Here is a 19826-nt window from a genome sequence, read left to right as displayed (position 1 = left end):
TTGATGTTTGAATAAGTATTGTTTTATTTTAATCTCTCTTATTATTTACAAAACTTTATAATAATCTCTAGTTGATTTTCTGACCATGATATGCTACTCACTATCGTCAATTCTATACTTTGTTTGTCTTGCGTAATCATTATATTGTAATGTTCGATAATGCACATTCTCTAAATCAATTTATGTATAATGAACGTCTTCGCCAGATTTAGAAATTCGTTGTCGACACGCTTGCGTTTCTCTTCGTAGCGTGAAATGCACGCGCGTCATTTATAACAAACACGTATTTACAATGTAAGCGTCATTTACAATTAAATGTGCAAAATTGTAAACTTTACACATATTCTAAGATTTTTTTATGAACACGCGAAACACTCATCGAGTCTCAAAATGTCGATTTCTCGCATTTCTTTTTCAGTTTTGACTGTCGTACTTTTAAAAAGAAAATTTTCAAGCACTCTTTTTCGGGCATTGTTACTCTCAAAAGAGTTGCGTTACGTAGAGGATAAAATTTTAATAGTCGTGCGATATTCGCGTCTCAACCAAAGGATTTCATTTTCTGTTTAAATAAGTGTTTGGAATATCTATTACGTAAATGTAATAAAATTTCAATAAAATTCAATGAAAAGAAAATTCTAAAAATTTTTGACTCTTTAATGATTATAATCAATAAGAATGCTTTATATTAACAAGAATAATTTCTATAAAAAATTAAATTAATTTATGTAACGATTATTCAAAGATTCTTGAGACATTGAATACAATTCTGTAATAATAAATTTTGAAATTCCGAATCATATAGTCTCTCTTCTCCCTCCGCCTTCATATAGTAATTAGAAATTTGAACAATAAATTTTATATAAAATTTTTTTCCCAGAAGTTTGACAAATCTCTAATTTTAAAATTAACATAAAATTATTTCATTGCGGAATAAAAGATAAAAAAATTTAAAGTAAAATATGAATGAATTAAAAAATAGTTGACATTTAATTTAAACTTGATATGTAAATAAAATAAATAAATTTTAAAATACAATAAAATTTATTTTGTATTTTATAAAAATAATATATATGCTTAAATTTTTGCCTAAATTTTGATGTCAAGTTTCAATTCAAAGGCTATCAAAACTTTTAAAAATCATGTATGGTAAGAATAGAATCATTGTCCAAACTTGCGTTTGCTATATTAGGTCTGCTATATTGAATTGGAAAGTTTTAACCAAAAATTTCAATTCAGAATCTTATATATATATAGATATATAGTGTTTTGTGAAAATCTTATTGTTGGAAAATACTTGTTTTAAAATAAAGTATATATATATAGATATGCATCATTAACGTTCAAAAATTGAAGAGGTAAAAACTTGCTAAACTTTAATTTGCAAATTTTCATAAATTATGAGGATTTTTTCGGATTGTCGTAATTTTCGCATAAAAATATTATGTCGCGAAGGTAAAATAATATATGTCGGCTCGACAATGTATACATTTACGTATGACAATACAGTGAAATCTCTCGCGTAAATACGGGACGCACAGGAATTGGTCGAATGTTTGACGAACATACGCATTGTCTGGGAGAAGCAACTTTCCGAGCGACAATGTCACTTGGCGAGTGTGTCTCGGATGTCGGCGTTCGATGAAACCGAATCACAATCACGCGACGCGGTGTACTATTTCGTAATTTGAATCGACGGGTTTCAATCTGTCGAGTGGACACAGCCAATGGTAATTCGCGAGCGAACAATCCGTTTCGCCGTTCCATTGTAGCCATGCGTGTTTTGTTTCTAACGCCGCAGTGCGCTTTACACAATGTTGTTTGATTCGCACAGCGGAGGAACTTCTGCAAATAGCCAAATATATAAATTCTGACATACAAATTTGACATGTAAAAATTATATTTTTTTATTAAATATGTTTTGCGTGTGTTCAGTTATAAATGTAAATCTCTTTATTCTTAAAAAACGAAAACGCTCTTTTATTATCAAAGATGTTTTCTATGAAGAAGCAATAAATTTACGTAAAAATTGTACGCGGTTTTTAATACGTTGAATTCAAAATCTGTCATCAAAATTTGATGGCAAAAAATTTTCGACTTTTAAATTGGGAATTTAATGTGGCAATTAGAGATTCGCACAATAGATTTTATATCAAACTTTTTCATGAAATTTTAGACATCTTTAATTTGAAGATTCAGAAATAAGTTTTAATTTAAGAATAAAAGATAAAAAAATCTAAGATAAAATGTGATAAAATTCAAAAATAGTTGTTAATCCTTTATTTAAATATAATTTGTAACTTAAAATTTCAGAATACAATAAATTTTACTTTGCGTGTTATAAAAATAATTTTTCTTGAAATTTAAAATTTTAATGTAAAGCTTGAGGAACCATAAAACCCCTCAGAAATCACATGATAATCTAATCTAATCTAATGAGAATCGAATAATTTTTCAACTCTGCTATATTAGATTTGTCATTCTGAATTCGAAAACTTTGACCAAAAATTTGAATTGAACAATTTGAAAACCTACGATGTTTTACAGAAATCTTTTAAATGGAAGAAAATACCTTTTTTGAAACGACTATGACATGTTTATATTACATTTTTGCCATGTCTACATTTTCACATTTCCGACAAATTTACTTTGATGTATCTTCGTAGACCTACACGAATAAAGAAGAGAATAATCTACTTTGTGGCATTTTATGATATAAATAAACAGTGAGAAAATCATACTTTCTTGCATGTCATTAAATTTAATTGTAAAAGATTTTTTATGAAATATTTCTTTTATATTATAATAAAATAAATACATTATTCCACTTGAAAATCACGTTGACTTTAAAATAATTTCAAAGAGCAAATAACTTAGATTAAAATTTTTTAAATCACTAAAAAATAAGTTGTTTCAAAATAAAGTAGCTTGTCTGTTGAAATTTCTCAAATATTTATTAATAAATATGTTTTTAATAATTTAAACAAAATGACGATTTTTCTATTGGTTATTCTGAGGTGTTTTTATAAAAAAATAAAAATACTACCATTTATTATTTTCTTTTGTATGACGATAGCGCGCGCGCGCGCGCGTGTATCGAAATTTTCATTGTAAAAACTTATTCCTAAGCGTTTTCAAAAGTCAGAAGGACAGCCATTTCGCAATTTCTGAAACCCGCCGGTCAAAGTTCCTGTTTTCAGTATGCTCCAGCAAGAACTCTAAGAAATATTCGTAATAAAATATTTTTTAATTCATGGAATAATTATTTTTTCAATTCATAGAAAATTGTTGATAAGTCTTAGCCCTTTTCACTATAATTAGTGAAATCAAAAAGGCCTATATTGGAATGAAAGGATTGATACTAAGAAAGATCAATTATTTGCATAGGAAGATTCTACAAGTATACAGAAATTTTCATTAGTTTTTTTGCAAATTCTAATTAATACTATAAAGCAACGATCCGTTGTGTGTACACTTGTACTTTTGTAGTTACAGAATTTATAATTATAATTGCAGGCAATGATGAAAAAGGCATTAAAAAATCAGAAATGCGATTGTCGCAACGTAAGAATTATTAACTATTATCAATCAATATATAAAAAATTTAATATTTCGGTTATAATTTGTTCCAATATGTAATAATGCCAATCGAGATGCAGCAGGTGCGATCAGTGAGATCTGGTTTTGTAATTATTTGAGTTTAACCGTTCTTTATTTTTATATTTTTTATCTAATATTTGAATTTTTCTCTTCCTTCTTTGAAATTTCTCAAATCAACGAAGACTCGAAATTATTGCCGAACCGTTTTGTTCTTTCTATATTTATTAATAATGTATATTATAATGTAATAATAAAAAAAATAATAATCTATACTTTTCTTGCGCTCCGACCATACTTTTGATTCTTATTGCCTTCTTCATTATTATTTGCCTTTAAAGAATTACTCTTTATAGTTGTAATTACAGTGTTTATTGGCGTATTTAAGATTAATTTTTTCTAGCAGAAATTAAATTAAATGTTATTGTATCAAAAGACAAATGAATGCATTTTATTTTAATACGATTTAACTTCTCTTCCATTATTTATTAAGATATTTAATATTAGATATTTTAAAATGTCATTTTAAAAAGCGCATGACATTCAAGCAAGATTTTGGAGAAAAAAATTCTCAACATTGAATTAATAAAAAAAATTATAAACAAAAGAAATGCCGATTTTTTTCGCGCCACATCGTATATCTATTTGATACTTTTTAGTTTTCTTAATTCGCGGAAACATACATTATACGGTTTCGGATGCGATCCACTTGTCGCTTCCAATGTTTTCGCTTCCAACGCTATCTGCGTCCAAGCGGTCCAATTAGCACGCGTTATCAATGTTACCAAATATATGCTACGCATATAATATATCGGCCTGGTAATTGTTCGCGTTTTTTATCGCATATTTCCGTATTTCTATTGCAATAGACATGAGTTTGATACGTAACAACACATTCCTCACATATATACGATAGTTTCTCGCACTTTGCACATTCAAATGCAAACACTGCAGTCATATTACTATTTGAATGAAATCGTTGGAAGCGAGCTGAGAGCGAAAATATATAACGTCTATTCATGCCGTCATATTTATCGCTAGAATGTTTCGAAGCGTCAACCGAACAGTCAAACCGCTTCGAAGCCTTTATAATGCTAACCGAACCGTATCCCTCCTTATGTTATTTCTTATATGTGATCTTTTCGTCAGACAGCCTTGAAGATTGTTCGTAATCCAGAGAATCTAGCGATTGTGACATAATACAAGATCTCTCCATTTCAGCTGCAATTTTTTCGTTTTTTTAACCTCTCTTTTTCCTTTTTTCTTTTTACTCAAATATATTTATTTTGTGTGAGTGTAAAAAGTGTAACATGATGCAGCTAACAATAAATAGACTTGATGACGTTCATTCGCTTGTTCGATTTTGTTGCACTTCTTATTGACGATTACCTTTTCTATCTGATTCCAATAAATCATTAGAATCAGAATATTGTTAATATTTTATTGTTATTTCCTTTCTTTTATATCATCATTTTTCTTTTATCGTCATACGTGTTCGTAGCTATACAATTATTAGCTAAAAGTCGTTGAAATTTAAAAACAATCTATAATATTTCTTATTTCATATTAAAACATCAAATAAATATCAAATAAATTTGCATTATACAATTATAATATTACAAACTAATATAAGTTTTAACATTTTTTATGGAAAAAAATATTTGTAATTATTTTTTTTTCTATCTGATGATCAAGAGACAGAAAAGAAAAAAATCTATAAATTTTTACAAATTTACTATTGTTTTACGTAAGATATATACAGTATGTTGGACTCGGATTAAGTTTTTTAATTTTTTTCTATAAGCATCATTTACTGACAATTAGTGGAGTTTTGAATCTCCATGTTTTTATTAGCGGACTTCGTATTTCATGAGCATACATTATACAAGTTATCAGCGGTCAAACTGACGATATCTTAGTGCAGCACGAAAAGCAATTGCCAATATCAAAAGTTTTGTTATAAAATGTCGATACAAGTTTATGGAAAAAATTGTCCATTTCATACATGAGTTTTTGAATAGTTTGCAAGATATAGAAAAGGGAGGAGAGGTCTAGAGAACGGCAAACAACCAAGGCGTCTAATAATGACTTTGAGAAAAAATGATGGAGAGTCCATCAAATATTGGCAATCGATTCAAATGTGATTGTGTAAATACTGGTAGAGAAATTTAACGTGTCAAAATTTGCAGTTTACAACATTTTGGACAATGATTTAAACAAATGGAAGATCTGTTCTCAATTTTTGGCCAAAAACAAATTTACCTGATTTGTTGCGTGCGATTACTTTCTATTTTCAAAACTCGAAATTTCGATGAAAGAGACAAACAGCCATGGCAAGGATTCTCAAAGCAATTCCAAAAGTAGACTTTTAAAAATCTATCCGTGTATCAGTTGATTGTGCTCAACCCTATATCAATGCCGAAGAGACGTACTCTGAATAAAATAAACAATTTTTTCATATAAGATCAGTGTTGGAATTTATATATAATATCAATCCGTGATTATTTTTCAGATATACTGTATACATCCTTCATTCATCAAACGATTTGAAAACTGTTATTTTAAATGAGTAAAGAGCGCTATTTGACAAATGTAATTTAAACATATTAGACTCGAATAAGATATTTTAAATATTGAAATCTTGACACAACGAAAAAAATGATAAAATAGACTAGGATTATAAAGGTCTCTCTTTTCGAAAAAAAAACAAACGTATTTTTCGAAATTGGCTGATGTGAATCACATCGCAAATAGTATTATTGAGATGTATGTACTCCTGTTGGGCGCGCCCCCTGTTCGTCTACAGAAAGATTTACAATGTCTGTCTCTTTTCAAGACGCAACTCGCAGTAAATCCATCTTCATATAAAACAATTGTTATAAAGTTAAGAATTTCGGATTGATGACTTAATAAATATTCGTTATTAATTTACGTGTTGGCAGAAAAAAATCACATCAGTGATCACTATAATGATGTATTTCTGACAATACAGATTCGAGTGTTCTCGTCATAATATCAACATAGTTGGCCCGTTTTCAACCACAAGCGCATACTCACTAACCATAGGGATGGTTGCAAATTATCACACTAATAGTCCCTACAATCACTGAGTACGTACCCATCGATTGTCAATTACAAGCGTCACATCCCATCGTCATATGGTCAGGTAGTGTGTTATCAGTGACTATGCGGATACGTCCAATTACAGACTATCCCCTTGGTAACTGTAAGCGCAGTTGTATAAGCAAGAAGGGAGGAAAAAAGAGAGAATGGAAGGGGGAGTGAGAGAGAAGGGAATAAGAGAAAGATGGTGAGAGAGAAGTGATGAAGGAGAAGAATGAGAGAAAGGGGAAGATAATAATTATGCAATTTTGAACGAATTTACCGCATAGCACTGAAAAAACGCACGATTTGCTGTGACGGATAAACCACACTGCGGCCGGATAAGCGGTCGGAAACGGAGCGCAGGTTCATCCTGCAATATCCCGTTCCACATTGCGGTCCATTCGTACCGCACACAATTTGATGACCACAGCCGCGCTTCTCTGTCCCTCCTAAGGACTGTCGTCAGGTATGGCGTACCAAGCAGCCGGATCCGCGGCGAGGGCCCATGGGCCCGCGACGGAGGGATTGGCGTAGGCCGCGGCCCCCGCCGCGGATGGCGCGCACTACCAAGCGCGGCCTTGCAATGGTAGATACGCGCCGCACTGCGGCTGCTGTTGCTGTTGCATGCCCTGCTGCGCGCCGGTCCGCGTGTACGAGCAGTGCTGCAAACCCTGGGTTGAGCTCATCACATGGCTGACGCCGGCCACGACCGAGTGATGGGACACTGAGGTGGCCGCATGGTGGGTGCCGTGCGGACTCGAGGCCGCCGTCATGTGCGGCGCCGGGCTCGCCAAGGCCGCACTGGGCCCACCGCGGCTACCTTCATTCCCGCCGCCTCCGCCGCTCCCACACGGCTTTCCGTCCTTCACCAGCACCGGCACTGCCACCCGTCGCGGCGAACTCGCGCTCTGAAACAATCCAAGATTGACGTTTGATTCTTAATGTTATCAATGCTTGTGTCAAATTATATATGTTAGGTTTCTAGTTTTTTATTTCCTAATATTTTTAATATAAATATAGATTTAAAGGGATAATTTAATCAAAAGCGCCAAAAAGATTTATTTTGGAATTTCTTTAAAAGAAAAATATTAGATAATCTTTTTCCAAATTTCTTCATATATATTTATTTATATTTTAAGAGTCTTTATAAATTTTCGTATTCCTTAAGGGGCTATATACACCTAGAAATTTTGAAAAAATGCATTTTTTGTGTTTTGCATATTCGAAAAGTATAAAATCTTGAGAATATCCCCTGCAAGTTTCAAAATGATTCCTTGAAAATTGTCGGAGATATAGCAAAAAAGGTCTAAGCGCGTATCAACGTTTTTATCGGAATGTCAAACTTTTAACGCGTTTTTCTCGAAACCATGTTTTAAAAACGCGTACCAGAAATATCTCGGAAACGGCTGGATCGATTTACTTGAAATTTGGAGGGCTTAATCTACACCAAAAAAGGCAGTCTTTATCGTGGCGGATTTTTTTTAGAGTCCTCATTTTTTTTTGCAGCTAAAAGAATGACCGATTTTTACCCTAAAAATCACTGTTTTTATTTAAACGGCCGCCATTTTGTCAAAAATCAATATTTTAAAAATCGGCCACGATAAAGGCTAGATAATTTTATACAGTTTAAGAAAATTCTAGTCTGATTTATTTCAAACAAGTCCTGTACGAGCTGTATCTGATACCGCGGAGCACCTTTTTTCAACATGGTCTTGCGCCGAGGACAATATCTCCGCCATTTTCAAAAATTTCTATTTCAAATTTATTCTGAAACATGTTGTAACAACGTACTTTAAAGTAAAAAAACTAGGAATAATTACATACATTACGTTTCTTAAAAAAAAATCGAGAAAAAGGCCTATTTTTTACGTCTCTAGGTGTATATAGCCCCTTAATATAAAAAATTTGTCTCGTCTTTCAATTTTTTAATACAACACTTTAAACAAAATATATATTGCTGATTGATATGACAATAACGGTTTTAATTATGAATGTGCTATTGCTTAAGTGAAAAGAGTTTATTTTGAAAGCTGAAATGTTCAAAACAATGCAAAAATCTTTTTTAAGTTCTAAATAGGAATACCTTTAATATATGTTTTTTGCAATAAATACGTTTATTGCAAGTTGCATCTTCCGTAAAGGTGCTACTAATTATGTGATAAAAACAAAAATATGTGAATTCTTTAAAAATAAGAAAGGTATAGTTATTTTGTTGCATCGATATCAATGGTAATGTTGGAAACATTGTAAAATTAATTCGAGCTGATTGAATAATACTAATTGATATGCCATCGGATACCAAAACTAGGGAACCCAACAAATCTGTTTCTTTTTGCTGCATTATTAACAAAACTATTATTAATGTAATTTATTTCACTGTTGCTATCAAGATTGATTACACAAACAACAATATTTGAAACAAAATTAACACTATTGCGAATCACACCGCTCAGTATCAGAAATAACATGAATAATGTTAATTACTGACTCAATCTCATATTTATAGTATAAAGAATTGAAAGCAAAATAAATAACTTAATATATTAAATTTGACAGCTATTATATATATAATTTTGACAATTATGATAAAAAACATGAATTTTCGTTGATGTTTTTGTATTATTACAAATTTTATCAAAATAATTAGACACATAGTTAGAATTTATTTACAGTAAAATAAAGATGTAAGATAATTATACAAAGATAATAAAAAAAGATTGAAAATATTTAATATTTATTATCGTAACTATTTAATTGAAATCTAAGCGTTGTGATATAAAATTATTTTTAATTAATTTTTTGCAAGTTGAAAATATATTATTGAAAGTAACCTTAAAATTCTCGCTGAGACGAGAATGCTAATATTTATTGCGAAATGTTAAAATAATTTATCTAAATATCTGTAATAGAACAACTGACAAAAAGTAAAATTATTTTAATCGGAAATATTTCCGTATAGATATATAATTAGCATAGATAACACGCCGCGTAAAAAAAATGCTGTCTTTTGAACGTCTTTCAGATATCACTGACATGCGTGTTGTTTGTAGCTGCCCAGAGATGAAAAGTTACAAAACTTAGGTTGATTTTCAACGCTAACTGCCTTGTTCACCGCACAACCACAAGCCACATACTGCAAAGATCATTGTTGAAATTATAATTTTATAATTTTTATTTTAGTAATGTTTTATCATGAATTATGTGTGATAATTATGAAACTCTTACGATAATTTATTTAAAGTATAATTTGCTATCATTTGACTTTTTATAAAGCTTTGATTAAGATTATTTGTGAATAAAGAGACAATAGATTAACTTGTTTATTTAAAACAAATGTACTCACGACTATGCGTTCATCACGCCACGCACGACTACGATTTCTTATTGATTATCAAAAATCATCATTTGTCCAAGTTTTTTAGCACAAATGTAGGCACATTAAGCGTACACTCTATAGTACACACACGTATACGCATACGCACACATAGATGTACCGTGCAATTTCCCGATTCGATGGACGCTGCGAAAACAAACGCGGAACACGTCTGTCGGCAAAGACTTCGGTGAAGCGCTCCTGTGTTCCGAGCAAACATGCGCAGCGCGGTAGGCCCGGTAAGACACTTAACCCACACGATATTCCGTGATCAGCATTTACAACTAGACAGAAAAGTCCGGTACGTACGATGGACTTTCGTAACGAATAAACAGTACTGGCTACCGGCTCGCATCGTCCTACAATGTAGTCATTATTTGCCCAGTTTAAAGCCAATATTCATGATAGTAAAATAATTTGCAATTAATGATTAAGAGCGTAAAGCGTAGAGCATTAATTACAGACTCTTATTCATTCATTATTATTTAATTATTGAGATTAATAATTTACAAATATCTATTTTACAAATTTTTATTTCAACAATTTATTATAATTTTGAATTAAAATATAATTCATGTAAATAATCTTTGATTCTTTTATAAGAATTCAAAGTTTACTAATCTTGAATTATATCGATTTGTCAAATAAGATCTTTATTGTAATTAATGATAACAGTCAAACGCTTCGACATTTCACATATAATAACCATTAAATAATTTCCAGTAAAAATATGCTGAAAAAAAAGGAATAACAATATACTAAATAAGTGTAACTCAAAATATTATAATATTATATGCATATCAGATACGCTTATAAACTTACGCTTTGTTCATTAGCTTTTGTACTAACATTATCACTCTTTTTATTTTCAATTATATGTAAATAATAGTTTTAAAAATTCTATGTTAGATTTTTACACATTTATGAAATTTATCTTACAAATAAGCAACAATTAAATTTATATTCACAAATATTTAATATTTATAAATAAACATTTTATAAAATAAAAACTATTTAAAAACTATAAATTCTTGTAAGAATTAAATACGGATTGACAAATACAAAGATTCATAAGACATAGATATTTTATATTTTTTCTAGATTTTGTTCAATTAATTTGCAATTCAGACTTGAAGGCTTTCAAGAATATGTACAGAGTGACTATTGGAAAGGTAAAGTAAATAGCTAAAGTAAATAGCTTTGCAACGAATGAACAGAATGTAATTAAACGTTATTTTATAGAGAAAACCTACCAATTTTATTCCATTTAGTATGAAAAAAGTATACAATAATTAAGTAATTAAAATAAACATGACAAAAAATGCTACAAATTTGTCTGGACGCTCAAGGATTTGTAGCATTTTTTTATAATGTTTATTGTAATCATTTAATTATTATAACTTCGTTCATATTATATGTATTAAAATGAATAAAATTTCCACTACAAAATAACGTTTAATTCATTTTGTTCTGTCCATTCATTGCAAATTTATACAAATTTATTTTAGACATCTTTTCACCTTTCACTCTGTATATGTACATATATAGGGCATTCCAAAAATTATCGGAGTTCTTTTTAATAATTTTTGAGTTAATTTGGAATTAACTTTTTCTTGGCAAAAATATCGGAAAAAATTATACTTACTTTACTGCACTTTTTCAATTTTTAATATCATATTTTTTTAATTAACTTCAAATTTATATTGCATTAAAAATCCCACTTGAAATTAACTAAAGAATATAGTTCTATTATTTATTTGATCACATAAAGCTTAGTTTGCAAAAAGCATTTCTTTTTTTCATAACTGCTTACAGTTATGAAACTACTACCCGGAAACTATCAATATTTTTGCTGACAATGAGAAAAACCAATTTCAACACACATAAGTACATATTAGATGTATGTATGTGTGTACAAAAAAATAATCCAACTTTTTTTATCAATTTCGATGTCTATTTAAAAAATTTAAATAGACATTGAATTTAAAAAAAAGCCCTATTTAAAAAAAAAGAACAATATTTTCAATCGTCAAAATAGCTTGTTGTTATTGATGACTTTGTGCCATTTATCTGGCAGTTATGAATGACGTTCTTATAAAAGCTGGGTGATTTACAATTGGACGCGATAAAGTATCTCGCAATTTCATATTTTATAAGATACCTTATAAGGCTTATCTTAAAAGTGTATCTTATAAGGCGTTCTGCATCGGCTGAAACAAGTGGAAGTTGAAAGTGACAATATATGTATATGTATAATCGATGATAAGAAATGGATTTACTACGACAATTCCAAGTGGAAAAAAATTCTAGGTAACTCCTGGTCAATCGTCTACATAAATGCCAAAATGCAATATTCACAGCAAAAATGTTGTGCTCTGCATTTGGTCGGATTGGTATATTAGTTTACGAGTTGCTTTAGCCGGATAAAATAGTCACGGTTGATTGTCAGAGAATTATTCCATTTGAGGAACGTTAAATGAAAAAAGTCCACTTTCAAAGAAAAAAGGTCAATCAAATTGATCCATGATAATATCCAGTGGCGGATTTAAGGAAAAAGGCCCGGTCCGCAAACGTTACAAGGGGCCCATTTTTATGTAGGACCCGTTTTTAACACTTGTTAACGTGTTCGTGTATTTTAACGAATCTCAATTATGTTGAATCTGGTGACTAATGACTAAATTCGCTCTCGAAATTTCTGTCTTTCCCATTTGTAGCTTTTAAAATTTGTCGCCTACTCCAAATGAAACCAATCTCAATTAGCCTGAAAATGAAACGTAGCGAGTTGATACTTCTCATTGCGTTTATGTTCTTTGATAGTAGAATTAAGAGTACCGTAGTCTATTTCACGATTTTATGCGTTACACGCCACTCCGGGTTACTTTAAATGTTAATCAATAATTTTTTTTATGGGAGCCCTTTTCGGGCCGGAGCGGCGGGGGCCCGATCCGCAAATGTCGATTTGCGGACCGTTAAATCCGCCACTGATAATATCAAAAGGCCTTACGCTCAAGCGGTTAAAGACATACTACTATTGCTCGATTGAGAAAGTCTACTTCACTATACTATATATATTATATATTTTTGAATTTTGTTGGAATAAAGAAGAATTTATTAAGCAATTACAACCTGTTTGGGATATCTCCTTCTTCACGACATTGAGAATTTATATATTTTTATTTTATTATATATATATGTAGATTATAAATATTTTTATATAATAATAAATTAAAAATATTTATATACATATATATATATATATATATATATATATATATATATATAAATTAAAAATTATGAGCATCGCAGAGGTAAAACTGTGTTAAATCACATGAACATAATTTTTCAGGAGAAGGATCTAAAGAGATTTTTCGCTTTTGATATGCTCTCAGCAAAATACTTATATATAATGTTTTGCAGATTTTTTTGTATTCAGATATAATATCAAACTTCGACATGTTTCAGAAAATGAAGTTGTGATTACGGAATATGATTTTAATGTGACTTAACAATATGTAGTCAACATCTCTATTGAAATGAAAATATTCATTGAAAACATTTTTGATTGGGCAAAAATTGAAGTACAGAGTCTTGTGATAACAATAATTCAATTTTCGAGAAAATGTGACTTAACCCAGTTTATTTCTGAGGTGCTCATATATAAATAAAAAATTGAACTCGTGTATAATAATAAATTATCAATGTATTATATGAAAATATCGAGCCACGCTGGTTGTTGTTGCTTATTACAAAATCTTTATAGATTATACGATAAATAGATTAATAAATTATTTTAATATAATACAATTAATATGTAATATATATCGATGTAATATATAACAATGTTATTGTTGTAATTGCCGATACTAACAGTTGTTGTTATTAAATCTTCAAATCGGAAATTCACAGTCTTTTATAACGTGACCTCACTTTATAACATCAGGACATCTTATGTGTGATTCGACAGCGGAAATGATAATTTATTGAAGATGGTCAAATCTTGACCGAACCATCTAATATTGATACTGATATATATATAACATATTAAAATGTATTACATTAATTGTATTATATTAAAATTTATTAATCTATTTATTGTATAATCTATAAAGATTTTGTAATAATCTTAGGATTGCCGATCCTTCTGGCTTTGACGGTAACATATACAGGGTGTCTGGCAATAATCGCCCCACCGGTCATATACAGGTAGAGGAGGTCAAATCGAGTAGAAAAGTCCTTTATCATTTTTTAATTTTCATAATAAGTACTGAGTAATTAACGAAAAAAGATCGGCGAATCCGCGCGAGTAAAGCGCGCGCGGTGAGAAGGACGTCCCACTGCTACGCGATCACTAGGACACAAGGATCTAGCGTTACGCGCCGCTCGTATGTTGCCATTGTCATTTGTAGAGCGCTCCTCCCAACGCTTCATCGCGCGCCTAGTGATCGCATAGCAGTGGGATGTCCTTCTCGCTGCGCGCGCTTTACTTGCACGGATTCACCAATCTTTTTTCGTTAATTACTTAGTACTTATTACAAAAATCAAAAAATGGTAAAGGACTTTTCTACTCAATTTGACCTCCTCTACCTGTACATGACCGGTGGGGCGATTATTGCCAGACACCCTGTATATATATATATATATATATATATATATATATATATATATATATATATATATATATAATTTTTCTTAATGTGATTTATCATAACATACTGTTAGCTGCTCAATTCAATGATGCATTGTGTAACTAATATTGTTACACATTATACGTATATCTAAAAAGAATTAAACTATTCTTTTTCATACTTTAAATTAGAATATACTGTTATAAAAACAGCAGTTGATGTTTTAATCACTTAAAAAAATTTTTAAATCAACAATTAAATTAAAAAGTGACTAGAAAAAATACTTTTTTTTTTAATTTGGAACTAAAAATAAAAATATTAGGATAATTAAAAAATTTGTTTTATTAATCTATCTCTATAAATATTTATTGATTGAATGTATTAATTTAAGTAAATACTGTATCTATACATATATTAGCTGTATATTATTTGTATATTATAACTTATTTCTTTCGTAAAAAAAATTCTTTTATCGGTTAGCACTTTATTATTGTGAATATGAAACTCTTGCAGCTATGTTAAAATATAATAGGAAAGATCCAAATTTTTCTATGAATCCGATTAAAAGTTTAGGACGTTGATTCAAGAAATATCAAGAATATTGTATTCGCGCACAGAATCTGCAGGTGCGGAGAGACTGTTCTGTTCTGTACGTCAACCCCAACGAATCTCACGGCATACCAAACAGAAGCCGGAGTAAGCAGACCAAATACCTGCCAGAACGACCACTCAGCTGTATCAACATTCAGTACACGACATTCCTCTTCGATCTCCTTGCCAGTGAGACTTTAATAATACGATCGCGCTGAAAAATAAGCATCCCTTGTTCGCTTGACAATCGTGATTTTCCGCTGATGATAAACGTCATCTTTCAAAATCTTTTGATTTTCGTTTATTCGATTATCTCATTATATATCATTTATCTATATGGTCAAACAGAACGCACAATCTTATAAAGAACTTATTATTTATGAATATAATCTTGGTAATCTGTGCATCAAGCATGCTACAAAGAGATTAATGTATATATATATATATATATATATATATATATATATATATATATATTTACGCAATTTAGGCTATTTTCAATGATAAAAGAGCTAAGGAAATGTATAAAAGAAAATCAAGTGGAGAAATGTGTTAGGCACTTTCCTTTTAGTTACTTTTTATCTTCTAATTTGAGTAAATTATATTTTTTTTAATTAAAAAAAAAACATTCTCCCGGCAAGCGGAAGACCCGGATTCAATTCCCGGCTTAGCCACTCGCGCCCTGATATTTTTTCTCTCTCTTCCTTTCTTTCCAATAATTCCTATATGTACATTAAGTTTCTCGATATATGAGAACAATGTACTTAAAATTTCGTACACTTTAGGTATCTCGATCTGAGATCGGTGTACAATTTAACTGTCTCTTGTGGACTAATTTATTAATTTCTTTAAGAAAAATTAAAAAAATTTAGCACTAACATCCTGCTCTTAATGCTCTTCTATTATATTTCTTGATTGTTATCATATGGAGCTTTACTATTATATGTGTTTAAAAAAAAAAACAATTTTTAAATTCCGTAAAATTTACTTTTTTTATATGTTAGATATTTAAATAAGACCTTTTAAGTATTCAATTTTCTACAATATAATTGTGTAATAGTAGTACATAGTGAATAAATTTGGTAAATTACTACACATACAAAATGCTATATAAAAGATTTCTCTAAACTGTTGCATATTTTTACTTGTATAATAAACTTTTAGTCACTAAATATAAAATCGGTAATCCGAAATATTTAGAAAATAATACGTGACATTTATTTTCATATTAAATTGATTGCTATTTTTATAATTATTATCCGTTCTTAAATTTTTTAACGACATTTATTGAACTCTGGAAATTATGTAATTATGAACTTATAGTGCGATTTATTGTTTGCCACTAATTTTTTTCTTATATTATATACATATATTTTTAATTTTATATTGATATACTACACGCTAACTAGATTTGTGATATTTTTACCCTTGCTTGCACTTTTTAAAAAATGAATACGATGAGTACATATGAAGCTACGATGAATACATATAAAAAAAACGAGGAAGAGAGAAATATAAGCCGACCAATGAATAGAACGCGGCGAGAAGGTTTATGTAGGCAATGAATTTTTTTTTGTCGCACGAGTAGACACTTTTATGCAAATTCGCACAGTGTCGAGTGCCCGGGAGGTATATGACCGATTTGATTTGAGTGGCCGGTACGAACTTACGTTCGCGCGCGTTGCCGTTCACGCGAGAGCATAAGTGCACGGCATGCCGTGCACTTCAAGCTGACAAAGTGACGATTACGCTAAACGCATGCCGGTCCGCGCGCGCGTCACGCGTCACGCCACTTTAGCCACTTTAACGTGCGTTAAACGATTTCCGGCGAAAATGCTTGTGTTGTTGGGAGTCGAATAGTAATGCCTTTGCGAAGACCTAGGCCCAAATTGCGCATTGCGGACCAATACGCAAGCTCAATCCAACTCGATTGGACCAACCGTGATGACAATGTACTGTTGGCGAAAACGAATTTACAATATCACACTAAATTGTCGCATCGATATTCTATTAAAGATATGTGGATCACATGGCAAATATTAACAAAAGCAACAATTTCACGGATTGTTTCATTATTTACTCCGAATGTGTTCAAAACGTAGGCACAATTCTCAGATTAGTTTGAAAATGATGTACTTGTTCACGTTTGTCTATGTTTACGTTTTACGTTGATATTTAAGAAGAATATATCGTGCATTCATTAACAAATTTATATATTTAACAAGAAAAAAAATTGCCAGCCAGATAAAACTTTTCATATACTCTAACGAAAAAATATTCGTCAAAAATTTTATTCGGATTTGCTGACCGACTTGAAATCATTGCACTACTCACATCAATTCATTCTGCCATTTGGCGACTTAATAATTGTTCGTTATTTTCTTTCTTGCAGTTAATTCCAGAGAATATTACTTGTGTCCAAAAGTTTTCTCTCACTTCTTTTATCGATTAAGAAAATATTAATTAGAAATATTTTCTACCACAAAAATATCAAATTCATATTACTTATTACAGTTTGTAACTCCTTTACTCTAATGCCTATCTCTTTGACATATAAAATAAGAAACGTAACATTTTCAAATTTGAATAATTTTTGGCTGATATTGTATAAAATATAATTTAAATAAATCTGTTGCTCACTATAATTTTTATCAAAATAGTAGATACTAGAAACTTACAAAAAAAAAAAAAAAAAAAATAACAACCAAGTATGTAAAATTTTAAAATATAACAATTTGTCAAATAATACATACAATACATATTGATTTCCAAAATTATGTACTCATTTTACAATATAAAGAGAATGGCAAATTAAAATTGGATTGATTAAGATCAATTATTATATTCTGAACAGTTTTGTATGAAATGCTACGCGTATATAAAATTATGTTAATTTATCGCTTAATGCGACGTTATACACAATCAATAAACGAGTATATAGAGCGAAACTCGTTTAACTTTCATCGCGCGATATAATGTCTCGTGAATGCACACCGATTACGCTTCGCGTAATGTAATTACGCATACAATAGCGGAACAATCGTCGGTATTATATTTAAAAAGAAGCAGTACATTTATAAGATCCATTGAATTCCATTCGACGTGGAAACAAGAGGTTCCGGTGGAAATCTTTCAACGTTTCTCCGTGTTTTCTTTTGTTCAGCAAAAGAAATTATCGTGAGAAAGAAAGTGACATTACATCGAAATTTAGTTAATTACACAAATTTTTATAGCAAACTTTTTAGTTAATTACACTTCCGTTTAATTAATTACCTCTTTCCCTCTATAATACATTCATTTGGATATCTCCACGAATGTTTGAATCTTTGAGTATAACTCTTTCAATATTTGATACGTTTGATACGTTTGATACGTCAGTTCAAAAAATGTTTTATACGTTTGAGAAAATAAAAAAGATCAAAATTTTTTTCAAAAATTATTTTTTTAAAATTTTATTAATGTAATTAAATAGAGGTGTTTTTACCATAAAACTTTTGAACAGAACATTTTTTGATATCTTAAATAATTTTTGAAATACATATATCGTGAAAAGCAAAAAGCCGATCTATTATACATATGAGGGGTGGTTTCACCCTTTAGAATCATTTTTGGGCAGCAATTGAAAATTTTTAAACTCATCTATTTACCCTCCCTCCTTTTTCTACTTGTGTGTAAAGTTTCATCAAAATCAGAATTTTCAAGTTTGCGAGGTTCCCTTGTTGGTCCCGCTATTTGCTTGTAAGCCCACAATATTAGTAGATATTGAGATTTGTTTTTTATGAAAATTTACGCTATTAGAAGAATAGGAGAAATGTCTAAAAAATATCGATAGATTGCAGATAAAAGATGTTCTTGTTTTTAAAGATGTTCTTGTTTTTAAAAGAGAAGTACACTGTGATTGTAGTAATCTGATAGCATAGAATTTGTGTGTATCTTTTTAAGCTCTTGTTGAAAATGGTGACACAACTATGTATTAGAAAATTACTCTTTTACTTACGCAAAAAAATACTTATGCTAAGAAAATAAAAAAAAATATAAAAAATATTATGTGTGCTAAAAAACTTTTTTTATGTTTAGCCGTAGACGTAGAGTGTAAGTGTCTATAGACTGCTCATGTCGTTCAAAATGGTATTGAATTTAGAAAAAGAAAAGAAATTTTAAATAATGTTTTCTCTCTCACATATAAGAGTTAAAAACTTTAACGTTGCGCTTTCTTTCTAATTTTGGATCATCCGTCGTTTAGGCATAAGATAGGGAATGCGTAGTCTATACTTACTACTTCTATATGTGTGTTTAGCTGATAAAACTGAGATATCAACTCATTATCTCATAAAATGCACACTATTTTTTTATGTTTATTTTTGTAATCATCTATAAGGAAAGTCTGCGAGTAACAAACTTCAGTAATTATGTATTTGGTTATCTACAAGAAAGTAGATCTTCAAGGATAGATATGTATTTTTGTGTGATAAATAGAATATTGTCAAATCGCTATAGTTAACAGCCGTCCGCGCAACGTCAAATTAAAGCAACAGTTG

General features: G+C 30.2%; 1 protein-coding gene across 1 annotated transcript in view; it reads right to left on the bottom strand.

Moving 5' to 3' along the window:
- Nucleotides 1-19826, bottom strand: part of LOC105677859 (homeobox protein Nkx-2.4-like) — an 85334-nt gene continuing 65508 nt past the window's right edge. Inside the window, exon 4 of the mRNA XM_012376738.2 lies at nt 1-7607. Within this exon, the coding sequence (XP_012232161.2) occupies nt 7263-7607 (345 nt within the window). The 3' untranslated portion in view covers nt 1-7262. The remainder of the gene's footprint in view (nt 7608-19826) is intronic.

Source organism: Linepithema humile, chromosome 6, assembly GCF_040581485.1.
Source record: "Linepithema humile isolate Giens D197 chromosome 6, Lhum_UNIL_v1.0, whole genome shotgun sequence".
Classification (NCBI taxonomy): domain Eukaryota; kingdom Metazoa; phylum Arthropoda; class Insecta; order Hymenoptera; family Formicidae; genus Linepithema; species Linepithema humile.
The sequence above is the reverse complement of the archived record's forward strand: the minus strand, read 5'-3'. Positions and strand labels throughout refer to the sequence as shown.